The sequence below is a fragment of the Camelus bactrianus genome, chromosome 4 (assembly GCF_048773025.1).
Source record: "Camelus bactrianus isolate YW-2024 breed Bactrian camel chromosome 4, ASM4877302v1, whole genome shotgun sequence".
NCBI lineage: Eukaryota > Metazoa > Chordata > Mammalia > Artiodactyla > Camelidae > Camelus > Camelus bactrianus.
The window spans coordinates 22,112,608-22,138,892 of record NC_133542.1 but is presented as its reverse complement, the minus strand read 5'-3'; the positions used below and the strand labels follow the sequence as shown (position 1 = coordinate 22,138,892).

At 35.5% G+C, this 26,285-nt stretch overlaps 1 protein-coding gene across 13 annotated transcripts in view; it reads left to right on the top strand.

Moving 5' to 3' along the window:
* CCDC171 (coiled-coil domain containing 171) overlaps positions 1-26,285 on the top strand; it is a 388,533-nt gene that overhangs the window by 86,893 nt on the left and 275,355 nt on the right. For 12 of the 13 annotated variants that reach the window (XM_074361538.1, XM_074361540.1, XM_074361545.1 and 9 more), the window contains 6 exons: positions 5,451-5,553; positions 18,123-18,229; positions 19,988-20,077; positions 21,114-21,314; positions 23,858-24,025; positions 25,564-25,752. In XM_074361538.1, the coding sequence (XP_074217639.1) occupies positions 5,451-5,553; positions 18,123-18,229; positions 19,988-20,077; positions 21,114-21,314; positions 23,858-24,025; positions 25,564-25,752 (858 nt within the window). The remainder of the gene's footprint in view (positions 1-5,450; positions 5,554-18,122; positions 18,230-19,987; positions 20,078-21,113; positions 21,315-23,857; positions 24,026-25,563; positions 25,753-26,285) is intronic. The other variant, XM_074361539.1, reaches the window with a different exon arrangement.

The following is a 26,285-nucleotide window of genomic DNA, read 5'->3' as shown; positions in this document are numbered from 1 at the left end:
TACAATTTTTTTAGATAAACTTTGGTTGGTGCCCATTGGTAATAATATATTCCATTTTGACTCTTTTACTTACTTATTTTTTAATAACTAAAATTTAGTGTTTCTTTTTCTATGGATATGAAACTTGCATTGGTCTGGGAGTCTATGCTTTGATGATATCCACAAATCTTCATCTGGGTCTCTTTGCCAGTTGGTCCTCATAGTGTTTCCTAATACATTAACAGTGTGCATGTGTATTTACCATGGAAAAGCTTTTGTTTGTTGGCTTGTCTATTTGGAGTTTTTAAAAAGCTGATGAAATTTTTGAGTAGATAATAGGTGCACATGATACAAGATTTAAAAGATACAAAAGATCTACAGTGAAAAATGAAATCTCTTTCTTCCTAGCCTTTGGGCGCCAAGATTCTCTTCCCAGGGCCAGCCATAGTTACTACTTTCTTGTGATTTAGTGTAGAGATTCTCTCTATATTTATAAATATGTGCACACACACGTATTTTATGCAAATGGTAGCATATTAAACATACTGTTCTCTTTCTTTTTTTCCCACCTGATATTAACTTTAGTATGACAACATTAAAAAGCATGTTACTAATGGTATACTGATGCAAAAAACTTGAATTCTGATTTTGTTTGGTTTTGTATCACAACTCAGAGGGCTTTCAGTTATACATTGGACCATTTATTTTATAGTAGAACGTATCTTTTCTACCTCCTCTTTTGTTTTTAACTCAACAATATAGCTTAGGGATCTTTTCATATTAGTATATGAAGAAGAGCTTCCTCCTTCTATTTAAAGTCTGTGTGGATGAATCCTAATTTGAGTCTTCTGTTGATAGCATGTACTATCATTTATTCAACTATTTAACTCTTATTTTAGATACTTAGTATTGTCTATGTGCTGGGGCTAGGTTGATGAGGACAAAGATAAAAGACCACATTTCTTCCCTTCATGGAGTTTAAATTCAATGAAATAGATATTAGTAGAAGACCCATTGAAATAAAAGTAGAATCATAACTGATAAGTCCTAAGAAGAATCTGACAGAGGGAACTGATATAGTCAGGGAGTAAAAGATAGCTTTTCCAAAGAAGTGATAATTTAAACGGACATCTAAAGAAAGAATTATTAGTTTTACATATTTTAAGGATAAATTTTGTCCTGTAGTATCTATTCTTCCATTTCTTCTGTTTCTGTAAGCACTTTTTCACTAGTGCCTCTATCTCACCAGCTTTTAGGTATGCTTAAGTTTCTCATATATTAAAAAAATCAAAATTCTAGAATTTATCCCAGGGATGCAAGGATTTTTCTATATATGCAAATGAATCAGTGTGATGCACTACATTAATAAATAGAAGAGTAAAAACCATATGAACATCTCAATAAATGCAGAAAAAGATTTTGAAAATTCAACACCTATTTATGATAAAAACTCTCTAGAATGTGAGTATAGAGGGAACATACTTTAACATAGTACAGGCCATATATGACAAACCCACAGCTAACATCATACTCACTGGTGAAAAGCTGAAAGCATTCCGTCTAAGATCAGGAACAAGACAAGGATGTTCCACTTTTGCCATTTTTATTTAACATAGTTTTGGAAGTCCTAGCCACAGCAGCCAGAGAGGAAAAAGAAATAAAAGGAATCCACATTGGAAAAGAAGCAAAACTGTCACTGTTTGTGGGTGACATGATACTATAAATAGGAAGTGCTGAAAACACTACCAGAAAACTACTAGTCATCAGTGAATGAATAAATTTGCAGGATACAAAATTAATATACAGGAATCTGTTGCATTTGTATACACTAACAACAAAATATCAGAAAGAGAAATTAAGGAAACAATCCAATTTACTATTGCATCAAAAAGAATAAAATACCTAGAAATAAACCTTCTATGGAGGCAAAAGACCTGTGTTCTGAAAACTGTAAGATGCTAATGAAAGAAATTGAAGATAATACAAACAGATGGAAAGATATACTGTGTTCTTGGATTGGAAAAATCAATACTGTTAAAATGACAATACTACCCAAGGCAATATACAGATTCAGTGCAATCCCTATCAAATTACCAATGACATTTTTCACAGAGCTGGAACAAAATATGTTAAGATTTGTATGAGAACACAAAAGACCTTGATTAGCCGAATCTTGAAAAAGAATCACTCTCCCTGACTTCAGACTGTACTACAAATCTACAGTAATCAAAACAGTATGGTACTGGCACAAAAACAGACACATAGATCAATGGAACAGGATAGAAAGCCCAGAAATAAATGCACACACTTATGATCAATTAATCTATGACAAAAGAGGCAAGAATGTACAACAGAGAAGAGACTCTTCAACAAATGGTGCTGGGAAAACTGGACAGCTCCATGTAAAAGAATGAAATTAAAACATTCTCTAACACCATATACAAAAATAGACTCAAAATAGATTAAAGACTTAAATATGACTGAATACTATAAAACTCCTAGAGGAAAACAAAGGCAGAACACTGACATAAATCACAGCAATTTTTTTTTTTTGGATCTGTCTCCTAGAGTAATGGAAATAAAAGAAAAACTAAATGAGACCTAATTAAACTTAACAGCTTTTGCACAGCAAAGGAAACCATAAACAAAATGAAAAGACAGCCTATGGAATGGGAGAAAATATTTGCGAACAATGCTACCAGCAGAGGCTTAATTTCCAAAATAGACAAACAGCTTATACAGCTCAATATCAAAAAACAAACAACCCAGTCAAAAACTGGACAGAAAATGGCACAAATGAACTTATTTACAAAACAGAAACAGACTCATGGACATAGAAAACAAACTTATGATTACCGAGGAGAAGGGTGTTGGGAAGGGATAAATTAGGGATTTGGGATTTGCAGATACTAACTACTATATATAAAATAGATAAATAATAAGGCCCTACTGTTTAGCACAGAGAACTATATTCAATATCTTATAATAACCTATAATGATAAAGAATATGAAAATGAATATATATGTATAATTAAATCAATATTCTGTACAGCAGAAACTAACACGATGTTGTAAATCAACTATACTTCAATTACAAAAAATAAGCAGAAGACCTAAATAGACATTTCTCCAAAGAAGACATACAGTTGGCCAATAGGCACATGAAAAGATGCTTAATATCACTAATTATTAGAAAAATGCAAATCAAAACTACAATGAGGTACCACCTCACACCAGTCAGGATAGCTGTTATCAAAAAGTCTACAGCAAATAAACGCTGGAGAAGGTGTGCAGAAAAGAGAAACCTCCTACACTGTTGGGAATGTAAATTGATATAGCCACTATGGAGAACAATATGGAGGTTCCTTAAAAAACTAAAAATAGAGTTACTATATGATACAGCAGTCTCATTCCTGGGCATATATCTGGAAAAGATGAAAACTCTAATTCAAAAAGATACATACACTCCAGTGTTCATAGGAGCACTATTTGCAATAGCCAAGACATGGAAGCAACTTAAATGTCCAACTGACAGATGAATGGATAAAGAAGATGTAGTATATATATAATGGAATATTACTCAGCCATAAAAAAGAATGAAATAATGCCATTTGCTGCAACATGGATGGACCTAGAGATTATCATACTAAGTGAAATAAATCAAAGAGAGAAAGAGAAATATTATACAGTATCACTTATATGTGGAACCTAAAAATGATACAGATGAACTTATTTACAAAGCAGAAATAGATTCACAAGCATAGAAAGCAAACTTATGGTTACTACAGGGGAGAGAACGTAGAGATAAATTGGGAATTTGGGATTAACAGGTACCCACTATATATACAAAGTAAACAACAAAGACCTACTGTACAGCACAGGGAACTATATTCAATATCTTGTAATAACCTATAATGGAAAAGAATCTGAAAAAGCTATGTGTATATGCCTATATAGCTGAGTCACTTTGCTATACACCTGAAACATTTAAATCAACTGTACTTCAGTAAGAAAAAAAAAAAAACTCTTCTCCAACCTCACTCTTCTTTTCAACTACTCTCCTTTATCTCCTCTTCCCTTTTTACCAAGAAAGTGTTGTCTAAATTTCCTGTTTGCATTTACTTCTCTCTTACTCAATTAAAACAAAAAAATTCTTACTCTTCCTTCATCCTGTTCCAGTCTGGGTTATAACAGATTTTATAAAGGTCACCAGTGACTTCCATGTCCAGTGGACACTTGTTAGCCTCCATTTTGCTTGAGTATTCTGTGACATTGGACATAACTGACAACTCTATCCTTGAAATGTTCTCTTATCTTGGTTTTCCTGACACTGTCCCCTTCTGTATTTCTTTTTTTCAGTCTTTTTCTTTTCTAAGTGTTAATTCTGGAGTTCTTACACTCTGTCCTAGGCTCTTTTCTCTTCCCATCAAACACTCAAGGCAGGGTTCACATATCTCTAGATGATTCCCAAACTTGTACTCGGCCTCTCTTCTGAGCTTTACACCATCATGTCCAGTTGCCTCCCATATTTTTTTACTTATGTGTTCTTTGTTAATTCACATATGTTTACTTAGGTTCTGTTATTTGCCAGGCATTGTGTTGGTGCTGGGAGTGTCTTAAAGGTATTTCTAATGCAGTATGATCAAAACATAATTTATGATTCGTAATCCCTGCCAAAAACAAGCAAACAAGTAAATACACAAATAGAAACAGCCAAAATAAGACCTTTTCTACTTCCATCATTCTCTGGGCAAAATGAAATCTGCCCAGTTCTTCTAGTCTGAAACCTTGGGATTGGTCTTAACTCCTCCTTTTATCTGAGCACTTCCCAAATCTCATCCAGTCCTATCCAGCCAGTGCAGTTCAATTCAATCCAGTCTAATCCAATAAATGTAATATAACCCAGTGCAGCATTACCAAGGTCTGGCCATTCCACCGCCTAAGTATACACCCCCCAATGCCCGCCAGTTCATATACCCCACAACTCTTTTTCACTGTTAAGACTCTAATCTAAGCTGCTGTCATCTCTTGAGTAGACTGCTGCAGTTCCTTTTAATTTGTCACACTACATTCACTTTTAACTGCCTTTGCCACATGACTCCATGCGTGGTCTTTTAAAGTTTTCCTTAATTCCTCTGTGTCTCAGTTTCCTTATCTGTAAAATTGGAATAATGATGGCCCTTCCCTCATAGGGTTGTTATGAAGATAAAAAGAATTACTGTGTGTTAAAATATCGAGAATGGTGACAGGCACTAAGACCTCAGTAAATTCTTATTGAGACCTTATACAGTGTTACATTAAGCCAAGTAAAACATATGATTAAGACAAAAAGAGGTTTATTAATAATGGATTTGAATGGAGTAATTATTAGCTCATTTTATACTTAATTGTGCTATATGTGTTCACACAAAAAATCTGCAGCCCCTATAATGCATGACCTTATCATGTGTAATTTTTTTCTCAATTAAAAGGCTAAGAAACACCAGGCCTTTCTAGTAGAGACGTGTGAAAATAACGTGAAAGAATTGGAATCGATCGTGGACAGCTTTACTGTGTCGAGCCAGTGGACATCAGGTTAGTTGAAGGTATAAAATGACAGATGCATCTGTCAATGTTCCAAAGTCACTACATTTTGGGAATTCTGCAGATGCCTCTTTTAGTCCCTCATCTCAGCATGTTTTGATTTGATGACATGATAAGAGCAGTTCTCACAGCAGTCAGTTGGCCTAGCTGGCTGAGAAAGGGTGACGGAATGTGGACCTGCTGTTGTCCTCCCAGAACTTGATTTACAAGTGTTGGGGTCTGTATGATTGGACAGACAAGGGCTCACTTGCTGTGTTCTGAATCCAACTGAGAAAAAAGTCCTTACAGTATACCTGCAAGGGGAACAGATGTTTCCATCAAACTGAGCCAAATTCTGAGGCAACCTTCAGCAACTTAAAGGTCGTGCATTCAAAAGGTTATGCAGGACACAGGCTGTAACAGTGCATAATCCACACTGTTGCTTTCTAGGCTGGTTTTTCTCCTTCATTTCCTGCTACGGAATACGAACTCCCCAGATAAGAGTGCTTAGGTAAAATGTTTTGGTTTTAATATTAGTCCACTTAATATGATAAAGAACTATAAAGATTGTATACTAGGTAAGCATATTTTGGAAACTAGCAAAAGCATTAGTAGGTTAGTGAATGCTGTCCATTCCACGATTTCTACTTTCTTAATTTTTTGTGTTTATGCCATTATGTGTGATATAGTAGCTTTGACTTAAATAATTTTACATTTCTACCTCAATTTCCTTTTGCCATACTGTCTGCTTCGAATTATTTAGTTACTTTCTGACTCAATTATATTCTTCAGAAAAGCATGTAAAATTCTTTACACTTTAAAATTGAGCTTCAGGGCTCTGGTTTTGTTTGTTTGTTTTTTAAAGGAATCAACAGATATTTGGCAAATGAGTCTTTAGGAAACACTTAAGTTCAGGAAAGTTTATTGTCCTCAAAAAAACAGAAGGATGTGATCAAGGCCTATTTTCACCTTAAGGATCTGCAGATTTCTACTGGTGAACCATTAGAAATTTACTGTGATATGCTCTTATCTATTTTTTCAGTTCTACTTTTATCCTTCATATATTTTAGCAGCAATTTTATAAAACTAATGTTTAACTTTCTTTGTTTTTGTTTAAACTTTTCCCCAAAGCATTGGTGTTTTACGGTTTGATACTGTGGAAAAATCAAGGTGTATGAAAGTGATATAAAAATAGAGATACCTGCTCTTCGATTGTATTTGCTAAAGCTTTGGAAGATAAAATTTTCTTTTGCAGTGGTACTGTTTTATTTTTGAGATGTATCATTGTTTAATGGTTTTAGGATTTTAAAAATTGTTAAGTTGTTATCATAGCATATCTTAATGCTTCAATATTATTTTACATATTTCTTCAGAGTTGAATTAGAAAAGCTAAGAATAATGAGGTCATGTCTCCTTTGAGATTTAAAGTTGATAACAAAGCAACTCAAAAGCTATTATTAATTAAACCTGTAGAAAAAGAATTGTCTTCCAATAAAGTTTTTCTTATTATTCTTATCTTTCATGAACAATTCTTTTTTCACTTTCTGATTTTCCACGTTTACGCCCATCATATACGTTACAGAGAAAGCGTTCCTGGGAAAGAGACTGCGTACAGAATTAGGGATTTTTGTACTGTTATAGTGGCCTTTGTTTCCATATTGTGCTGGTTATTCACTCTTTTACCTGCTCTAGCACTGTTTTCCTCTGGTCTCTGTTTTGCCTTGTAGGGGCTGATGTCTATGGACTGTATTATCTGGACTCCTGTGCCCTCTGGCTTCTAGTTGGTTTTGGAAGGTCGGTGCACTACCAGGAGGTTAAGAGGGTAGAGGAAGAAAGGAAAGAAGAGAAAGTCAGGGTGTTTATTTCCCCAGCTTTTTCTGCTCCTGTGCATTCCTGACAGTAGTTTCATCTCTCAAGCAGGTTCTCTTCCACAGCTGTGGCTTGTATTGGACTATGGTGACAGCGTTAGCTCTTGACGCTGTAGGCTTAGCCATGGTATTGATTTTCCAGTCTTGCTGATTCTTGGTGCCTCATCATATCTTCTTGGTTCTCTTAATCTGCTCACATTTCTGTAAATTTCCTCATTAAATTCTCTTCCAGTGAACTCTTCTAAGTGTGCCATCTCTTTTCCTACTAATAACTCTGACTGATTTACATACCTACTTCAAACTTAATTTTGTTCTTGCTCTTGGCTTCCATGAAATTGCCCACATAACTATAATGGACTCCCTTTCTGCTCATACCAGCTCAGGTTGGGTTTTTGTAACTTAACCAAGAGGGATATAAATAATAAAATTTATTGCTGAACAATTTATGGAAGATCCTGAACAATTAAGATTGCCTATTGCATTATACCTGGCTTCAGCTACACAATAGTGACCAATTTGTTCCTCTCAAATGAGGTAATTAAAAAATTTATCCCAGGGTAATTCAAGGGTATATTTGTGTGTGTGTGCATATGTGCATGTGTATGATGTATTTTTATAAACACATATATATCCATAGTGAATATCTATATATCTATATCTATAGATGTATATATTTATCTATCTTCCAGAAAATGTCTATTTCAAATAGGGACCAATTCTTACTATGTGATGATAGTGCAGCCTTAGAATTTGTTACAAAATTACTTTAGTTATCTTGGAAAGGGCTTTCCAAAGAGCTCCTTTGTTTTGCAGTTATGGCAGGTAGTCATGGTGCTTTACTCCCTTTTATTACCTCTTCATACCTTTCAGTTCAGTGTATACTCTGGACCTAATTCCCATTTCAAGAAAAGCAAACCATGGTAGAAATTTAGAGGGATGATTACAAAATTGTTTTTTTTTACTTACTTTTTAAAATGGTATGAATGAAAAACTGTTGTTTTGAACAAATTTTAGTCCAGAGTTGACAATAGTTGCAAGGTGTTCTATTTCCTGTCTTCAGATTTCGTGGTCTTCTTCATGAAGAAATCTTTTGAAGCAAGACTAACTCATCAGTTTATCTTCATGTAGCAGATAGGGAGAAGTTTCAGTTAGTCTAAGACATTCGGGAATTAATTTACTTAGAGGATTTAACTTGATCTTTCACCAGAAATCAGTCTGTGACAGTTTGCACTTTGTTTCCTAATGTCTTCCATGCCTCCTCCCCGTCTTCTGCTTCTACCTTGCTCCTCTTCAGTCTCTTTCTCTGTAACTACCAGCATGATCATCTGAAATCCTAAGTTAGAGCATGTCATTCCTTTGCTCCAAACCTTACTGGGCTCTACATTCCATAAGAGTAGAAACTGAAGTGCTAGCAATGGCTTGCAAGACCCTGCATCGTCTGCCCCTATTTTTTATGACCCGTTTATACTACTGCTATCCCTGTCCCTCCAGTGTTTGGGCCTCTCTTGCCTCCTGCTATTTCTTGAACATACCAAACATGCTCTTATTGGCCATCGCTTCTGCCTGGAGAGTTCCTTACCTAGATATATCGACATAGATCTCTTTCTTATCTTCCTTGAATCCATGCTCAAATCTCACCTTCTCTGTGAAGCTTATCTGCTCACTACCCATCCTCATACCTCTTGCCCAACTACTGCTCTCCCTTTTCCACTCTACATTTTTCTCCCATGGCACTTATTGCTGTCCAGCATTTTAACAGACTATGTGGTGTGTTTATTTTTATATCTGTGTTGTAAAGATTCTCCAGAGAAACAGAATCAATAAGAGAAATACACACACACACACACACACACACACACACACACACACACACACGAGATCTGTTATAGGAATTGGCTCATGTGATTATGGAGGATAAGAAATCTCATAATCCGTCATCTGTAAGCTGAAGAACCAGGAAAGCCGGCGGTATAATTTAGTCTGAGTCCAAAGGGCTGAGAACCTGGGGTCCATGGTAAAAGTTCTGTAGTCCAAAGGCCCAAGTCTAAGGACAGGAGAAGATGGAAGTCCCAGCTTAAGAAAAAAGAGAATTTTCCCTTATGCCTTTTTGTTCTATTGGGGTGGGAGGAGGAGGGGCCTAGGAACTGGGGGTGGGTGGGTAAGGGAGGGCAGTGCATGGGATATTGCCCACCCGTATTGGTGAGGGCAGATCTTTACTCAGTCTACTGATACAAATGCTCATCAATTCCAAAAACACTCTCACAGACACATCTAGAAATACTGTTCTGCCATCTATCTGATCATCCTTTAACCCAGTTAAGTAGACACGTAAAATTAACTCTCACAATATCCAAGCTCTGTGAGGGCAAGGATCTTTGTCTCTTTTACTTAGCTAAAGGATTGTAAGCAGGTAGAATGATATTTTGCACAAAGCAGGCACTCAAATATTTATTGAATATGAATAAATAAAAGCATGAATGAATTAATTTTGAAATTCTGTTTTATATATTTAATTTTTTGAGGGTATAAAGGTACTTATGGAATCTCTTTCCAAATTATAGCAGCCCTTTGGGTAGTAATCCATAAGAAGTCACTGGAAAGATTGACTTTCCATCTTTCCTGGAAAGATGTACAATCCTTCATGGGTCATAGAAATGTTACCTTGATTGCCTACTGTTATTAAACAAGATAGCCTCTATTTACTTGATCAGGGACATTTATTTCCTATTTCTGAATTCTAGTTCCCCTGAAATTGGTGCACAATAGCTGCTCACATCTCATTTCTTTTCTGATGGAAATTCTTATAGTAGGGTGTGTATGGGGAAAATCCTTTCCCACTTTTGAACCCATGTAGTCTCTCTGCCTCAAGTGCTTTTTCTAACACAGTTTCACCTCTGCCTGAGGATGTTAGCAAACGTATAGAATGTGACTTTTCCTTCATTAGGTTCATGAAACAAAGTTTTTCTTCTATCTCAATCTTGGATCCTCCTCAGGGTGTTTGACTTTTGCGTTGACTGTGACAGAACCCTCCAACCTTGTTTAACCTTTCCTTCCTTGAGGAAATCATTTGTAATAATACTCCAGAGGTATTCTTTTTCTTTCTACTGGAGAAGTTGAAGGACCCTAGGAAATAATAGCAACAGCATTCAATGCCTTTAAGCATGTATATGCTTTGCCTTTAAGCCCAATTCCTCACCCAGGAATTGGGCATCTCAGGTACTGCTCTTAGAAAATCAGAACAAATGGTACTTTTCATCTCCTCTTTCCTTTACTTTCTTAGTAAAGGATTATTGCCTACATCTATTATCTTCTTGAGAATTTTAATTGTCCTTGTGAACCACATGGCTGTTACCTTTTTATCTAGAGTTTCATGGGTTACTGAGAAGCTGAGGATGCCTAGAAGGGCAGCATACTGGTCTCCTTTTGTGTCATCTCTCTTGCTTCCTCACCTCCTAATTCACTGAGGTTTGCAAACCAAGCTCGTCTTACTTCATCAAGCTCATAGCTTTGATTTGTGAAATACAAGGGAGTGACTTGACTAAGCAGGCTCAACATTTCTAATAGGATCATTAATTAATCACATGATTATGGAGGCTGAGAAATCCAAGATCTGCGCTTGGCAAGCTGGAGACCCTGGAGAGCCAGTCTGACTCTGAAGGCCTGAGAAACAGGAGAGCTGATGGTGTAAGTTCCAGTCTGAGTCTGAGTCCAAAGGCAAGAGAAGACCGATGTCCTCGCTTGAAGACTGTCAGGCAGAGAGAAAGAGTCCTTCCTTGCTCAGCCTTTTGTTCTATTTGGGCCTTCAGTGGGTTGGATGAAGCCCATCCAGTTTCAGTGGGTGATCTGCTTTACTCAGTCTGCTGAGTCAAATACTACTCTAATCCAGAAACATCCTCATAGGCACACCCGTAAATAATGTTTAAGTAAATATCTGGGCCCATAGCCCAGCCAAGTTTACACATAAAATTACCCATCACATCTTTTATTCTTACCCCCAGCCTCTCATAACCACCGTTCTACTTTCTGTTTCTATGAATTTGACTACTAAGGATACCTCATGTAAGGGAGGTGTGCATTATCTTTTTGTGATTGGCTTATTTTACTTAATATAATATTCATAAGGTTCATCCATGTTATAGCATATGACAAGAATTCCTTTCTTTTTTAGGCTGAATAATATTCCATTGTATGTATATATCACATTTTGTTTATCCATTCATCTGTTGATGGACCTTTGGGTTGCTTCCACTCTTGGCTATTGCAAATTGTGCTGCCTTGAACATGAATGTACAAATATCTCTTCTAGATCCTGCTTTCAGTTCTTTTGGGTATATACCCCAAAGTGGGATTGTTTGTCCATTAATTTTTATCACAGAACTTGAGTGTACTAATAGGTTCCCTGTGGGATGACCTGCATTCTAGACATACTGTTTCTTACCACCAATTTTCCTTGATAATCAAGACCAGTTGTCCTAGTATAGAAGAACCTTCTTTGCTCTTTGGTTTTCTGGCATGAAGAGCTCAGAAATGACCGGGTGACATTCTCTGCTTCCATTTTAATGGAACCATTGCTGTGTCCCATGGTGGAAACATTTCTCCCTTGAGAATTAAGACTTAGGCCAATAGAGTCCAGTTTCTAGGATAGGAAGCAGCCATTTCACTGGTGGATCTGAGATGTAATATGAGTCACTTCCATTTCCAACATTTGATTCCAGGACCTGTGAATCCTGACTATGAGAGAAACATACCGTATATTGATTGCTGACTCAGAGCACATACTATATTCTGGAATGTATTATTCTTGTCCCACAAAATATTGCCATCCAGCCAGTACCATGAATCTTCAAAAGGCCATTCTACTATTTTGTATGCCAGCTACTTCAGAGTGATGGGAGACATAGTAAAACCAGGTAATTCTATGAAAATGGGCCCATTTCCACACTTTATTTGCTATAAAATGAGTTCCTCGGTCAGAAGCAATGCTATATGGAATGCATAATGGTTAATAAGTTATTTTATAAATTCAGGGATGATAATTTTAGCAGAAATATTACAGTTAGGAAAGGAAAATCTTTTTCTAGAACAAGTGTCTACCTAAGGAAGAATGAAGATTGTGAATTCCATGATAGAAGTGACTTAGTATAGTCAGCTTGCCACCGGGTGCCTGGCTGGTGCCTCTAGAGAGTGGTTCCATATCATGGATTCAGTGTTTGTCTTTGCTGTTGATGAATTTGGCACTCAACTGGAGTTGTTATCCTGTCAGTCTTGGTGAATGGAAGTCTGTGTTCCTGAGCCCATGTATTATCTCCATTCTTGCTGCCATGACTCCTATGTTATAAGGACATCAAAGATGAATAAGGACAAAAGTGGGAAAACATGCTAGATGACACCCACAGAATAGTTCATCTTGTCTCCTGATTATTTATATCCTCTACTGAAGTTGACCTGGGCACAATACTCATTTTCAGGAGTCTGTCCACACACTCTTGCCCAGACCACCTTGTTGCTAGTTTTCCAATTATGTTCTTTTCAAGTCTCTGACCATTCAGCCAAACCATTAGCTACTACCCCCAAATTAGTGCATATTTTTACCCTTGGTCATCTCTCATTCCAGACAAAATCAAAGTTGTGTTCCATTACTTGAAGTTCTGCATACTGGGAGGATTTTGCTTCACCAGTGTCTTTCAAGGCCATCCTTGAGTTGGGCTGTTGTGCCGCAGCTGTCAGTGTATGAGTAGTATCAGCATATCATACAGAAACATCTAAGTAACAAGCCTATTTTTCCCCCATTAGTCAACCGGTCATAGGGGCTTTCCACAGTCCAGGATGTGGGTTAAGAGAAGCAATGTAACAAGAATAGGGTTCTTAGGAATCTGGACTACTTGCTCATGTAGCTTACTTGTACCTTCAGGACTTGTTTGAACCCAGTTTTGTATATACCACTATAACTTGAGGATAGAGTACTATTGTACATGCCCAAATTTATGGGTTGTGGATTGGACAATAACCATTTTATGATGGGCAACTCAGGTCACATGCTAAATTTGTGGGCATAAATGTCATATTTGCTGAGGACCAGTAGCAAGTCTAAAGCTGATTTTCAAGAGGAGAATAGTTATTTGTAGAAGATGGCTTTCTTTGTTCCAACATCCTAAACGTTTACACTGTGATTCACCTATAAAGACCTGCCAAACTTGACCTGCTGAACTTGAGCAGTCAGAATATCATCATCTTGGTAGAGAAGCAAGTGGAACATGTGATGTCTTCCAGAATGGACAGTTGATCAAAATTTCTACAGACTAGATTATGCTAGAGTTGATACAGCTCTGAGACCGGGCCATGAAGGAAGATTGCTGGCCCTGCCAGCGGAAAGAAACTGTCTTGGTGATTTTTACTAAAAGGAAAGAAGAAATAGCTTCATTCCAGTTGCTAGGAAATGTATTGATTTGCTCCAACAATGAAACTACATCTTTAACTGCAGCTGCAACTGGAGTCACATGTGATTATGCTTATAGTAATTCACTATCATTCCTTAAGCTCTGTATTCTGCACTGGGCAGATAGATGAGTTGAATGCTGATGTGGGTGGAATCACCACCCCTTTATTTTTCACATCCTTAACAGAGGCACTAATCTCTGCAATGTCTCCAGGAATGTGGGCATTACTTTTGATTTACTATTTTGGTAGGTAAAAGTTTTGGTTACTTCCACTTGCTTTTCTTCTGTTTTGTTTTCCTCTGTAAATCCCTCACTCCATAAGTCAAGTAACTAATACTGATTTGCTCATTGTGCCAGTTTCTGCATTTGTCTTTTATAACAGTGCATTCCAAACTGGGGAAATAACTATGAGGTGAATTCAGGTATCTACTGAACCCACTGGAGATAGACCTTAGCTAAAAATGACCTCTGTAAGCTCTTACTCTAACTAGTGAACTACAATAGCATATTAGGTCTCCAGAAATTAGTGTCACTTCAGGTCCAGTGTCCTGTTATCCATGGTAAGTGTGAGTAACTCCCCTTCCCCAGAGCATGGTCATCTTGGTAAATGGTTGCAAGTTTCTTTGAGGAAGGCTAGGAAGATTTACAGTGTGGTCTTTTGGCAGTCTGATCATTTTGCTAAAGAGCACCCATCCTCTTTATTCACGGGCCACTAGGTCTGTGAACTAGCTCAGGTCTGAGAATTGGTTGAGGGCCAAGACTCTTTTGTGTTGATTTCACTCCTACTTCTGGTAATCAAACCTAGAGCTTTTCTACTTATACAGATCAGGTAACATTTAAGCGAGTGCTAATTTATTTTAGTCCTAGGAACACCATGATCAGTTAGCCAATGCCATCAATCTCTGTGGGTAAAGCCATTTTGTTTATTGCTTTGAGTTCACTGCCCCTTATGATAACCATGTCCATCTTATCTCTGGAAGTTAAGTGCTACACTTGGCCTTGGTCACCTGAGACCCCTGCATCCTCAATGACTTCAGGGAACCCAGCTTGATGGCACCATTTCCCACTGTTATCCATGGATTTCTAGCTACATGGCATAGAATCTTACCAAGGCACACAGAGCTCATCAGGGATGCAGGGACTCCCCTCACACCAACACATTTCTCCAACCTTGGCAAAGGAAGTAGTTTTTGGAGTCTTTCTGGGGACATAGGAGGTGGGTGAGCAGGACTTAAATAATAAATACTGTCCATATGTTAAAAAAGTTATGAGCCATTTTCCTTAAAAACTCCAGAATGGGCATCAATGTTTGCAAGATAATGAAGTTGTTTGTTTATGATCTCAGTGAATAAGACAAATTAATATACAGAATGTAGCCTGAGTTTAAAAAGTATAACTGCCAATGAAATACTTACATTTAGTGCTTTTAGAATGAGAAAGGAATTTCTTAGTCATCAGTGTATTAAATGTTTAGATTGTTCTCAGGTAAAAACCCATTTGAATATTACTTTCTGTGTTTTATTACATAATTAAAAAATCAACATTAAACAACAGGGTTTTGTTTTCTTTATTTCCTGTTTGATGAATGTGACTACTCATGTTCTGTAACAGATACTTTTTTCCCAAAAAAAAGCTCAGTCTTTTGTTTTATATTCTCTGTCCATTATTTCTTCGTAATTGAGGTCTTGCAGGATACTGAAGTAAATAAGAGAATGGTTGCCAAGCTGGAGGAAATAGACTCACCTCATTCTTAACAACTTACTGCTTTTTCTGCGGAACTCTAGGTTACTGAGATAATAACACCAGCTTGAAAAGGAATGGTTTATTTGAGTCATGTAAAAATATTTAGTTTTTCACATTATCTAAAAGGGAACATTTAAATAGACAGTTTGGAACCTTTTCTTCTACTTCACTCCCTCCTCTGACTTGGCTACTAATTCAAAGAAAAGATTTGCCAAGGTATACCCAGAGTTGAAACTACTTGAAAGTGAGAGAAAGGCTGAAACAGGCAGCGGTGATGTGAAAGGACAGACTGGCCCACATGTACAGACACACATGTGTAAAGACAGGGGCAGGAAACCCAGATTTTGAGTTGGTGTAATTAAGGTATAAATATTCCTGACACATTCTGTTCTTCATTTAGACTTTGACTTTTGAAAAGCCATTTATGACTACTGTACTGTTCAAATTTTTTTTATACTGCTCTTTATCTGTGAGTTTTTAGACCTTCTTCTGATAGGATAGTTTTAATAGTTTATTGTTTTTTGGACTATAGTGCAATGATTAGGATATTGTTAGGCTAAATCGAATTAGTCAGTAAGGTCATGGGTCCTGAGTGACCCTTTCTTTTTATTTGTAAGCATTTTGTCATATTATGGGACCAGTAAGTATTTCTTTTCATAATGGATATGGGTGGGACATAAAGCATACTTTGTGCTTGAGCTGAACTTTATTGTATAAGCATTTTCAGGCAAAGAAACTTTATTTTATTTAGAATATAGCATGTGCATGGATCAGTAAGGAGAGAGCATTTTGTCCCCTTATCCCTCAACGCCCATTTTAAGATGCTTTTATTCTTCTGGATTTCTAAGAGGAAGTTTTCTTCCTTATTGTATAAGCTAGCAGATTTCCCGAGTGTCCTTGAATGATTTATTCATTGCCTACTTGTAGCAAAAGAAAAGAATTATATATTACATTTTTTTTATCTTGTGCAAGAAAGCAATTAAAAAATATGTTTGGTAAGACCTTTAATAAAATTTTTAATGAGTTGTCTTTCCAACTCATAGTCTTTACAAAGAGTACTGTCTTCTCCATTTTCATGGCTTAGAGCCCTATCTTTTTTTTACCCCCTACCTGGGATATGTGTTGTTTCCATATTACTTTTGCTTTTTAAATTAATTATTATTCTCTGTCTAAGAAAATCTTAGGTGTACCCATACTTAAGATAATGTTTAAATTATACCTTGGTGAATGTAATACATTTACTAATAATATTTTGTCCAGAATTAAAACTTTAATTATCACTAGTACTCTGAGATGAATAGAGTTGGTCTATGATTAACCATGCTGTTTTGATTAACCAAAGATCTTTTTCCACTTTCTTCATTCTTTCTTTCCTTTATCACTGCTTCCTTCTCTCCTCCCTACAAAGTTCCAGCAATTGAATGCTTGAAGAATGGGTGAATGATCTTATGTAATTATTTCCGTACTACCTCACCTTCTCTTTTTAGACTGTAAACTCTATGAGAACAGACTGCACCATTCTTGTTCACCTCCATGTGCCAAATGCAGGATTAGTACATAGTAGGAATTCATTAATTTAGTTGAATGAATGAATCAATGAGTAGTAAAACTTGTATTGTGAATGCTTTTAAAAATTACCTTTGTTGAAAATATTTTTCTTATCTATATTAATGTTTAGATTGTAAACTATGATGGGGAGAAATTATAATAGAAAAAAATATTTTTAGTAAGTTTTAAAATTTGCTACTTATTTTTTAACAGGTACAGAGTAGTTTAATAAGCAATCAGTTTAAAGTAGTTTTTGAAACTAAACTTTTGATTGTTTTGGATTAATGTTTAAAACTATATTTGGCCATGTGACCTTGATTAGCTCAACTAACTTATGGCCCAGCAAAATTAAAATAGTTTGAGGGCATAATATGGAAATACTCATATTTTTACAGTGAGTATCAGTTTTAAGGGTTTTAATTGAAACATGATGTGGGCCTGTGTAGATAATAGCATTTTTATTATTTCAAATTGTAACTTGAGAATTGTAAGGATTGGAGAATATTATTTCCAAGCATAACAGAAAATTATGTGCTCTTGGGTTCAGAAATCATTATTTAAGCAAGATAGGCCTGATTGATCAGAAACACAAGGACCAAGGTAAGCGTATGTAACTCCCCAAAACAATGTTAGTATAGACTGTTCATTTAATTCTTGGACAACAGGTGGGTTCAAGTACTTTGGGTACTTTGGACATAGGGAAAGAAAAAAAAAGAGCTCACTACTAACTACAAGGTGGGCCTTGGTAAGGTACAGAGTAGCCATAAATTTGAACTTGATATATTGCGAACTTTCTTTGACCACTTGTTTGGAAAAGCTATTAATACTTGGCTATATAGTAGTTTACCTTGGAGAATAAGATTCTGCTCAGTGTATCATGCTGTCTTTTCACCTCTATCTAATTGTAATATCTCTGTTACTGTTTGCTTAGCTTTTGTCTCTTTGTTCCTTTAACGGTATATTTTCATCCTGTATTTTCCTCTAGGCATCCACAAGGACAAAGATAAACCTCCCAGCTTCTCTGTTGTCCTTGAGACTTTGCGGCGTACCTTGACAGATTACCAGAACAAGCTGGAAGATGCATCTAATGAGGTAACACTTGCACTGTTTGGCTCCACACACATAGCCTTCGGCCTGCAGCAGTACGTATTACTTGCTTGTTACAGAGGTCAAAAATATTGGGAATGTTGATTTGACAGCTTCACAGACACAAAAAATAATAAGTTGCTGTCACTGTTTTTTCTTTAAGTGTGGCCTATAGTTGTGTCTCACTTATGGTTTTGTAACTCTTCTGTTACACTATTATTTTCAAAATTATAAAGACTCTGTTACTTCTTGGTCTTCATAATTTATCTATTTTAATTTAATAAAAAACTGTGAAACTCACTTAGTTAATGCATGTTATATTTAAATAAGTTTTTATGAAATTTGGAATAGATAGTAGAAATTTAGATTTTGTCAGTATTTTGAGTTAAGAATTCTATAAATTGTAGAAGTCTTAATAAGAAAGAGAAAAGTTGGTTTTCATTCTCTAAAGGGAGTAACGTGTTGTTAGAAGTTTTTAAAAATGAATATCTGTTTGGTGTAGCCTGAAGGTTCTTAGTTTCCTGACTGAGAAAGCTTGTGCTTCTATTTATCTTCTCTTATGTATTGTTTAATTTGTGGGTTGATAACTTTCTTGGGTATTAAAATGTTTTATGAATTTGTGCTTTAAAAATTGAAGAGTTTGTTTAGTTGCATCTTGTCAAATTAGAGAATATGAAATAGCTACATTAAATACAATTAGTTAGCAAAACAACAAGCAATTGTTCCTACCAAAGAAAGACAAGCCACATAGCATGGAATTTAGTGTTTACCTGTCTATTTATCTGTTTCTTTCATGTAATACAAAGGCCATGAAACCCTTATATTTCGCATTTCAGAAGAGTCTTATTTTACTTTAGTTTCCTATGGTGAACAAAGAAGAAAAAGTGAGTCTTCTTAATACTGTCTGTAATTGTTCAAACGGTATAAAAAAAAGTGACCACTGAAATAATTAAAGTTCTATAAAGAACAAACACTGCTAAGTCTTTCCCAGTGAGACAAGACAACCTGTACTGTTAGTAGTTTATGAAACTCTTCTGAGGCCTAGGTCTGGAAGCTGCAGGGTAACTAGGAACATATTACCCACAGCGAATTGTTATTTGGGAGGATGAATGTCACATGATCCTCAGCGCAGTTGAAAAGTCGACTCAGCAGGCTTTGGCTTAGTAATGCGCTTTGTTGTGAACCAGTGCCAGAGACAGCAGTGGGGAGACCAAGGGGGTGGCTGCAAAGAAAGCAAAAAGAGCAGTCTGACAGAAAGAAGAATGAACTGTCAAAGAAAATAAATCACAAGCGGAGCAGGACCAACTGATGACCTGCCACAAGCCTTCCCAGTAGGACTGCACGTGACCGACCCTGAAGTTGTCATATGGAGAGAGAGACCAGTGAATACCCTCATGATGTAAAAAGAACAGTCTTCTGCCCTGTCCTTTTTTCTTTCTGTGTAGATGCCACTGCTTCTGGCAATTTGGTCCAGTAGGATTTTAAGAATAAAGTTGTATTTGTTTATAGTAAGAATGAAATCCTTTATCCAGACATCTAGTAAAAACACAATAACACCACTGACATTTTAAGCTCGAATGCCTTCTTTTCTTTTTAGGCCTGTGAACTCGTGACAGAAATTACATAGTTAACCAAAAGAAATAATTTTTTAAGACCCTTAATTACTATAAAATTTTTTTCTTTAAGTAATTGCATTAAAAAACATTTAAAGATTAGCCATCCATGAAAAATACCTTAAAAGTTTCTTACATTTTCTTTTATCAGCTAAGCAGCATGAGTAATGCTAAGGAAAAGGCATCTAATGAACTTGATTCTACCAAACAGAAGATAGAATCTCACACTAAAAATATAAAGGTATTGTAGTTTAGAGTAACTTTTTCCTTTTGTATTAAGAAACAAATATAATTATTTTGGGACTATTTTAAAGTAGATATATCTAGAAATATATCTTTCTATTTTTATTAAGTATGTTTAGGTATAATTAAAAATTTTTTTTATTATTGATCAAAGTAAGAAGAATGTTTTTTTCATTAAAAAAATAAAACTTGATTGGAAATTGTTTTGGTTAAAGGAGAAATTCACTTCCCAGGTTTAATTATAATACCATAGATTCAGAAAATGATTTAAGATCTGATATCTAGCCTTCGATACATATTCAACATATTTTACATAAGCACATCAGTATTTGGAGTTAGTTTTCATCATTTTGGGGTGGAGCCATTCATTGTTTTTAGTACATCATGCCTAGTGATGGCTGAGACCACACCTGGCTAAGGTCTAGGACAACAGTTTATTTTATTTTTTGCACTGGTTTTATGTACTTCATCTTTGCAAAGTTACACTGAGGTAACTCTAAATTGAAATTTTTTGGTGTTGGTTCATGTTGAGTTTGCCATAGACATACTTGAATAGAATTTGTTAAGAGTAAGGAATAAGTAGTTCAGCAGAATTTTATGGCACATATTTGAAATTTCTGTTGGTATTTGGAATGTCATTGGGAAGTAAATGTTCTTATAGTAAATTTAAGAAATTTCTTTTTAAAACGTTACATGTTATTTAGAAGTTTTTGAGCTACCAAGTTGATTTTTTTATAGTGAGCTGAAAGGAAAAGTTTCAAAGTGCTTTATGGAACAAGTTATCTTATTAACATTTTATATTTAGATGTTAAAACATGACAAATTTTCTAATTTTTGAGCTAAAATTTTATACTTAGGAAATGCCTTCAATAATGTACCTTGATGTTTTAGTATTATAGTCACACACTTGGATTTGTGATTCTTTTATGTCAAAGCTTTGGAAGTCTTCATTATGTATTTTGTATTTGTTATCCCCCCCCCACCCCTTTGTTGGCTGGCATTCATACAATCTCTTTATTTGGTGTCTCCAACAGGACCTTCAAGATAAACTGGCTGATGTCAATAAAGAGTTGAGTCATTTACGCACTAAATGTGCAGACAGAGAGGCTCTAATAAGCACTTTAAAAGTGGAACTACAAAACGTGCTGCACTGTTGGGAGAAGGAGAAGGTGCGAGCAGCCCAGTCTGAAAGTGAGCTGCAGAAGCTTTCCCAGACTTTTCATAAAGACACTGAGGTATTACCTGAGGCATGATGACTGTCAGGAAAGGCCTTGCACTAATCTCAGTTTTAGAAATTTACATCCATCAGGTGGCTATTTTTATTATTTGATTTAATTCAAAAAATTCTTCTGAGCCATTCTGAACTATTCATGCCAGTTGCAAAATCAGTTATTGCATTACTCTTGTATCATCCTATTTTGTGAGGGAAAGAAAATAGTTTAACTCTTTTATCATTTGTACAACTAGTTTTCTCTGACTGTTAGACCATCCTATCTTAAGCAGCTATGCTCCTAACAGTCCTGTTTGCCAATGACAAAGTTATTTTTTTATTTCAGTAGTTTTGTAATCTGGCCTGGTGGGAAGAATGTTTTTTGTAATCAGGAAGAATTGACTTGGATAGAGGTATTTCTATTTACAAACTGTGAAGACGGACAGGCCACTTAGCTTGGTCTCCACATCTTTGTTTCCTTTTGCAAAACAGGAATAGTATCTACTTTAATAGTCTCCTTACTCTTTATAATTATAGGATATTAATAAAAATTTAGAAAAATACAAATCCCACAAAATTAATGCCCTTGAGAGTTGCCTATCCATTTTAACTTATTAATGACTTCTTAAAATATTATGACAAACTTTTATATTCTGTATGAGCACATGGGAGTGGAATTGTTATCTTATATTTTCTTTCACCCGTGGGATATAGAACTAGTCTAGCTAGAGTGGAGCTGGTTTATCTGAGCCGTCCTGCATATTGAGTCCATTACTCTAACAAATACGAACATGAATGCCAAGAGGGTAGAAAGGAAACATTCTTTCCACTCTTCTTACAGTCTGGGATTTAAATTGTGTCCACATGAAGGGGCTGGAATTGTTCTACACATCAGATAGTGATTAAAGTAAAGGAAACTAGAAGCCTGACCGTATTGTAAAGTCAGCATGTCTACAGCATTGTGGTTGGGTTCAACATGTGTGAATTGATTTTGGATCTTGAGATTCACTTTTCACGCCAAATGGATAATTATTATGCATGGTTCATCACAGCCCAAGCAAAAAGGACATGATGGCGACACAATGAATCACCGTTTAGGATGAACTCCACTTTCTAAATGTGGGGGGGGGGGGCAGAGATTTTTAGTGCCTGAATAGTGTGTTTGATTAGTTTTATTTAATAAGATTTTTTTAAACATCTCAGCTTAGTCAGAAATGCAGAAGACATTGTTAATTGCTTTAAAAAAAGCATAGCATATTTATGAAGACTTTTCTGATATCCTAACTCAAGTTTGTGGATATAACTACATATTCAGAGTTTTTGGTTTTTAAATTGTTATATATTGGCATATAGAGAGATTTAAAGATACACATTTTTATATATATTGGAAAACTTTTACCACAGTCTCTAATTACAAAACCTTTACATATGCTTTATTCAGTTTTTCTTATCTGAAAGATTAGAATTCCTATTTTTTTCCTCTTAATTTTCTTCTTTTAAAAGTTTTCTTGCTGATCTATAAAAATATCTTGAGGGAACTTATTTTATCTACATAAAATGTTCATTTTGTAGCATCACAACTACCTTGTTTTGAGTTCCATTCTTTGGGACTTAATAGATGAAATAAATACCTTCTAAAGAGAGCCATTTGGCATTTTAGTCAGTAAACTCTCCTTGTGTGTTAAAGATGGGATCAACTTTTTACTGAATTCTACAGTATAGTGTTTCTAGGTCATTAAACAATGGATGGTTAGTTACAACAACAGCAATATAATTTTAAGGAACTTTTTTTTTGCATATTTCTAATTGGTTAGTTTTAAAAGTATGTCTTGGGCAGCTATGTTCATTTTTTTTTCGGACTGTTAACTTTGAAATATTTAAACACCTACATATGCCCAGTGTGCCAAATACAGTTTGAACTTCTAAGTGAAGAAAACAAAGGAGCCCATCTTCCATCTCTTTCATATCACTGTCTGCTTTGCCTAAGGGGCTTGGATAGATTTCCTATAAGTGGTAAGTAAACTGGAATCTCTGGAGAAGGAGGAAAGCTGGAGTAATTGTGTGCATGTAAAGTACATGTTGGTATAACTTTCGTCAGCTTTCAGAGTTGAGTAATGCTCTTCTCTTTATATTGTTTTTTTGACTTAAATGACATATTTTTTGACAAATGTAAATATGAAATTATAGAATTACCATATTAGACATCCAGTTAAAAGGGCTTACAAACCACTAGTCCAGATGCTTTATGTTACAGCTGAGAAAGATGAGGCCTGGAAAGGTGCTTACTCGAATCACGTCCTCAGTTGTAGCAAAACTGGTGTCAGAATCCAGGGCTTCTGGTTTCTAGACTTCAGATTTTGGTTTTGCAAACCAAGTGTAAGCAATTTCAAGTTTCTACCTCATGCTTTATTTTGAATGTGAAAATGTCACCAAGATAACAATATTCTGATACTTGAAAATTTGACTTCCTTTCCAGAATTTTTGAAATAAATTCTTCACTATGTGTATTATGTGTTTTACTTCTTACAGTGCTTATATACTGGAATTAATTTCTTTTTTTTCTCACAGGAGAAGCTAACCTTCCTTCATACCTTGTATCAGCACTTGATAGCAGGCTCTGTGCTCATAAAACAACCAGAAGGCATGCTGGATAAATTCTCTTGGTCTGAGCTTTGTGCAGTCTTGCAGGAGAATGTTGATGCCCTGATCGTAGACCTCAACAGGGCTAATGAGAAGGTAACTGTCCTCAGGCACCAGATACCTCTATTAAATCCAGTGACATTTGTCCACATCACAGTATCATTAAGAGGGGCTGACATTCATCTTATTTCAAAAAGAATTTGGGTGTTAATAATTCAGTACCATTAATTATGGCTTGTCTACAACTCAGTTTGATGCCATTGCTGTGGGCATGTAAATGTGACTGAAGTCTGTATGAAGTCTCTAAGCTCCACTTTCTGTGCAGGACATGCTAATACTACTAGCCAGTATTAGCCACAGGGACCTAATTAAAACAAAATAAATTAATCTTACTGATGAAGCAATTCAAAGAACTTAGTCATTTACATTAATAAACCAACTCTTTATGTTAGCATAAAATAGAAACAAGATACAGTTATTCAAAAACATGATCTTAAAATTCTTTGCTCAGGAAATAATGAGTTGTTACTTTGAAAGCACTTAAAATTTAAAAATTTTGTTTATGACATTTCTTTTAATATAACAAACTGTATGTTACAAAACCCATCTAGTGCTTCAGAATGTAAGAAGGATATATTATAGGAGAAAACAGTAGACTTATGGTCTCTTTACCATAAGGAACTCAGTCTTTCAAAAAAAAAATCCCAAAAATCTCCTTTTGGTTATAGAAAATTAAAATGGCTTAGCAGTACAACATATTCCACTGTTAAAGGCATGATTCTTATCCCAGGTCTATTGAACTGGTCAGAACTATATTTACATGGTCTATATTCCAGATCTTAATTGCAGTGACATTTGCTGATAAGGGACAAAAAAGAGAAAAGCTATTCCTAAGTTTCTTTTTTAATCTTTTGAAATAATGAAAGAGCATCTCAGCTCAGTTTTAGAGTGAGAGCATTTTACCTCGTCCGATTGGCAAACAATCACAGGCGCTGAGAATTAGGATTGAGGAAATGAAGAAATGAACTGTGAGAACTGGAAATGCTGTTCTTTATGGTGAATGTGTGTATCATGAGTTTGAAAATTACTGATAAGTGAGTACATGTATTAACCCTCTGTGATGGTATTGTGTTTTAATAGGTTTTCATAGTTTCAAAACATCATTAATTGTCATTACATGTTAGATGATGATGATTTTCTTTCCAGTGTTTTAATTGTGAAATAAAAAATGGTTGGAACATTCTGCTTTATTATATATAACATATTTGTAGATTTGTAAATCTCATTTAAATACTTCCTTTCACATTGAGATATCTGAATAGCTTGAGCTTTGGTTCTAGAAGTAAGAATATTCTAAATTTTGTCAGTAAAATTGATTATAGAACGAGTCACTTTACTAAAGAAAAAGAAAAGATTTGTCGTCTATACATACATGTGACACCATTTTCTGCTAAAATGTAATTTTGTCCTACTAGTTCCTATTCCTTAATTTCTTTGTTTTTGTTTTAACTTAAAATTTTTATATGATCTTAAGTGATAAAATATAGTAGGAAATTCTGAAATGGCTTTTGGGGGAGGTGATACAGAGGACTGGTTTGTGAACATCTCATTCTGTGTTGCATTTCTCCATTTAGATAAGTCATCTAGAGTACATCTGTAAAAACAAGTCTGATACAATGAGAGAGCTTCAGCAGACGCAGGAAGACACCTTTAACAAAGTGGCAGAGCAGATCAAAGCCCAGGAGAGCTGCTGGCACAAACAAAAGAAGGACCTGGAGCTGCAGTACTCGGAACTCCTCCTGGAGGTCCAGAGGAGGGCACAGGTATGCCACTTCCACAAAGAGCTTTAAAAATGGGATGCTCAGTCTTTAACTTTCCAGTACTTTCTCTTAGTACCAATGCCAAGTTGGTTGAAACTTCAGAGAACCACATGGAACTTGCTTGTTAGGTGCACACATATGGGATCAAGCAAACACACACACATACACACATCCACGTGTGTGTGTGCACGTGTGCGTGTGTGTGTGCACGTGTGCGCACGTGTGCATATTAAGAATTGTCTTTCACTTAAGTTTGGAAATGGATAGATTTCTGGTTAAAACATCTCAGAATGCATGGATCAGTTGAATACTAAAATTGTGTTTTCTTTATTTTAAAAATGAAGGTTAAGAAATTTTAGCAAAATATTGTCAGTTTTAGTGTAGATATACTTTGATCCAGCTTATTCCATTTGTAGGGGTTAACCATCATTTGGTTAAATGAACCATCATTTAAACTGATTTTGGGTTGAAATTTGTTACGCCTCCTAACATTGTGTAAGAATAGAGTTATAGTTGTGGACTCTGTTGCAAAACAA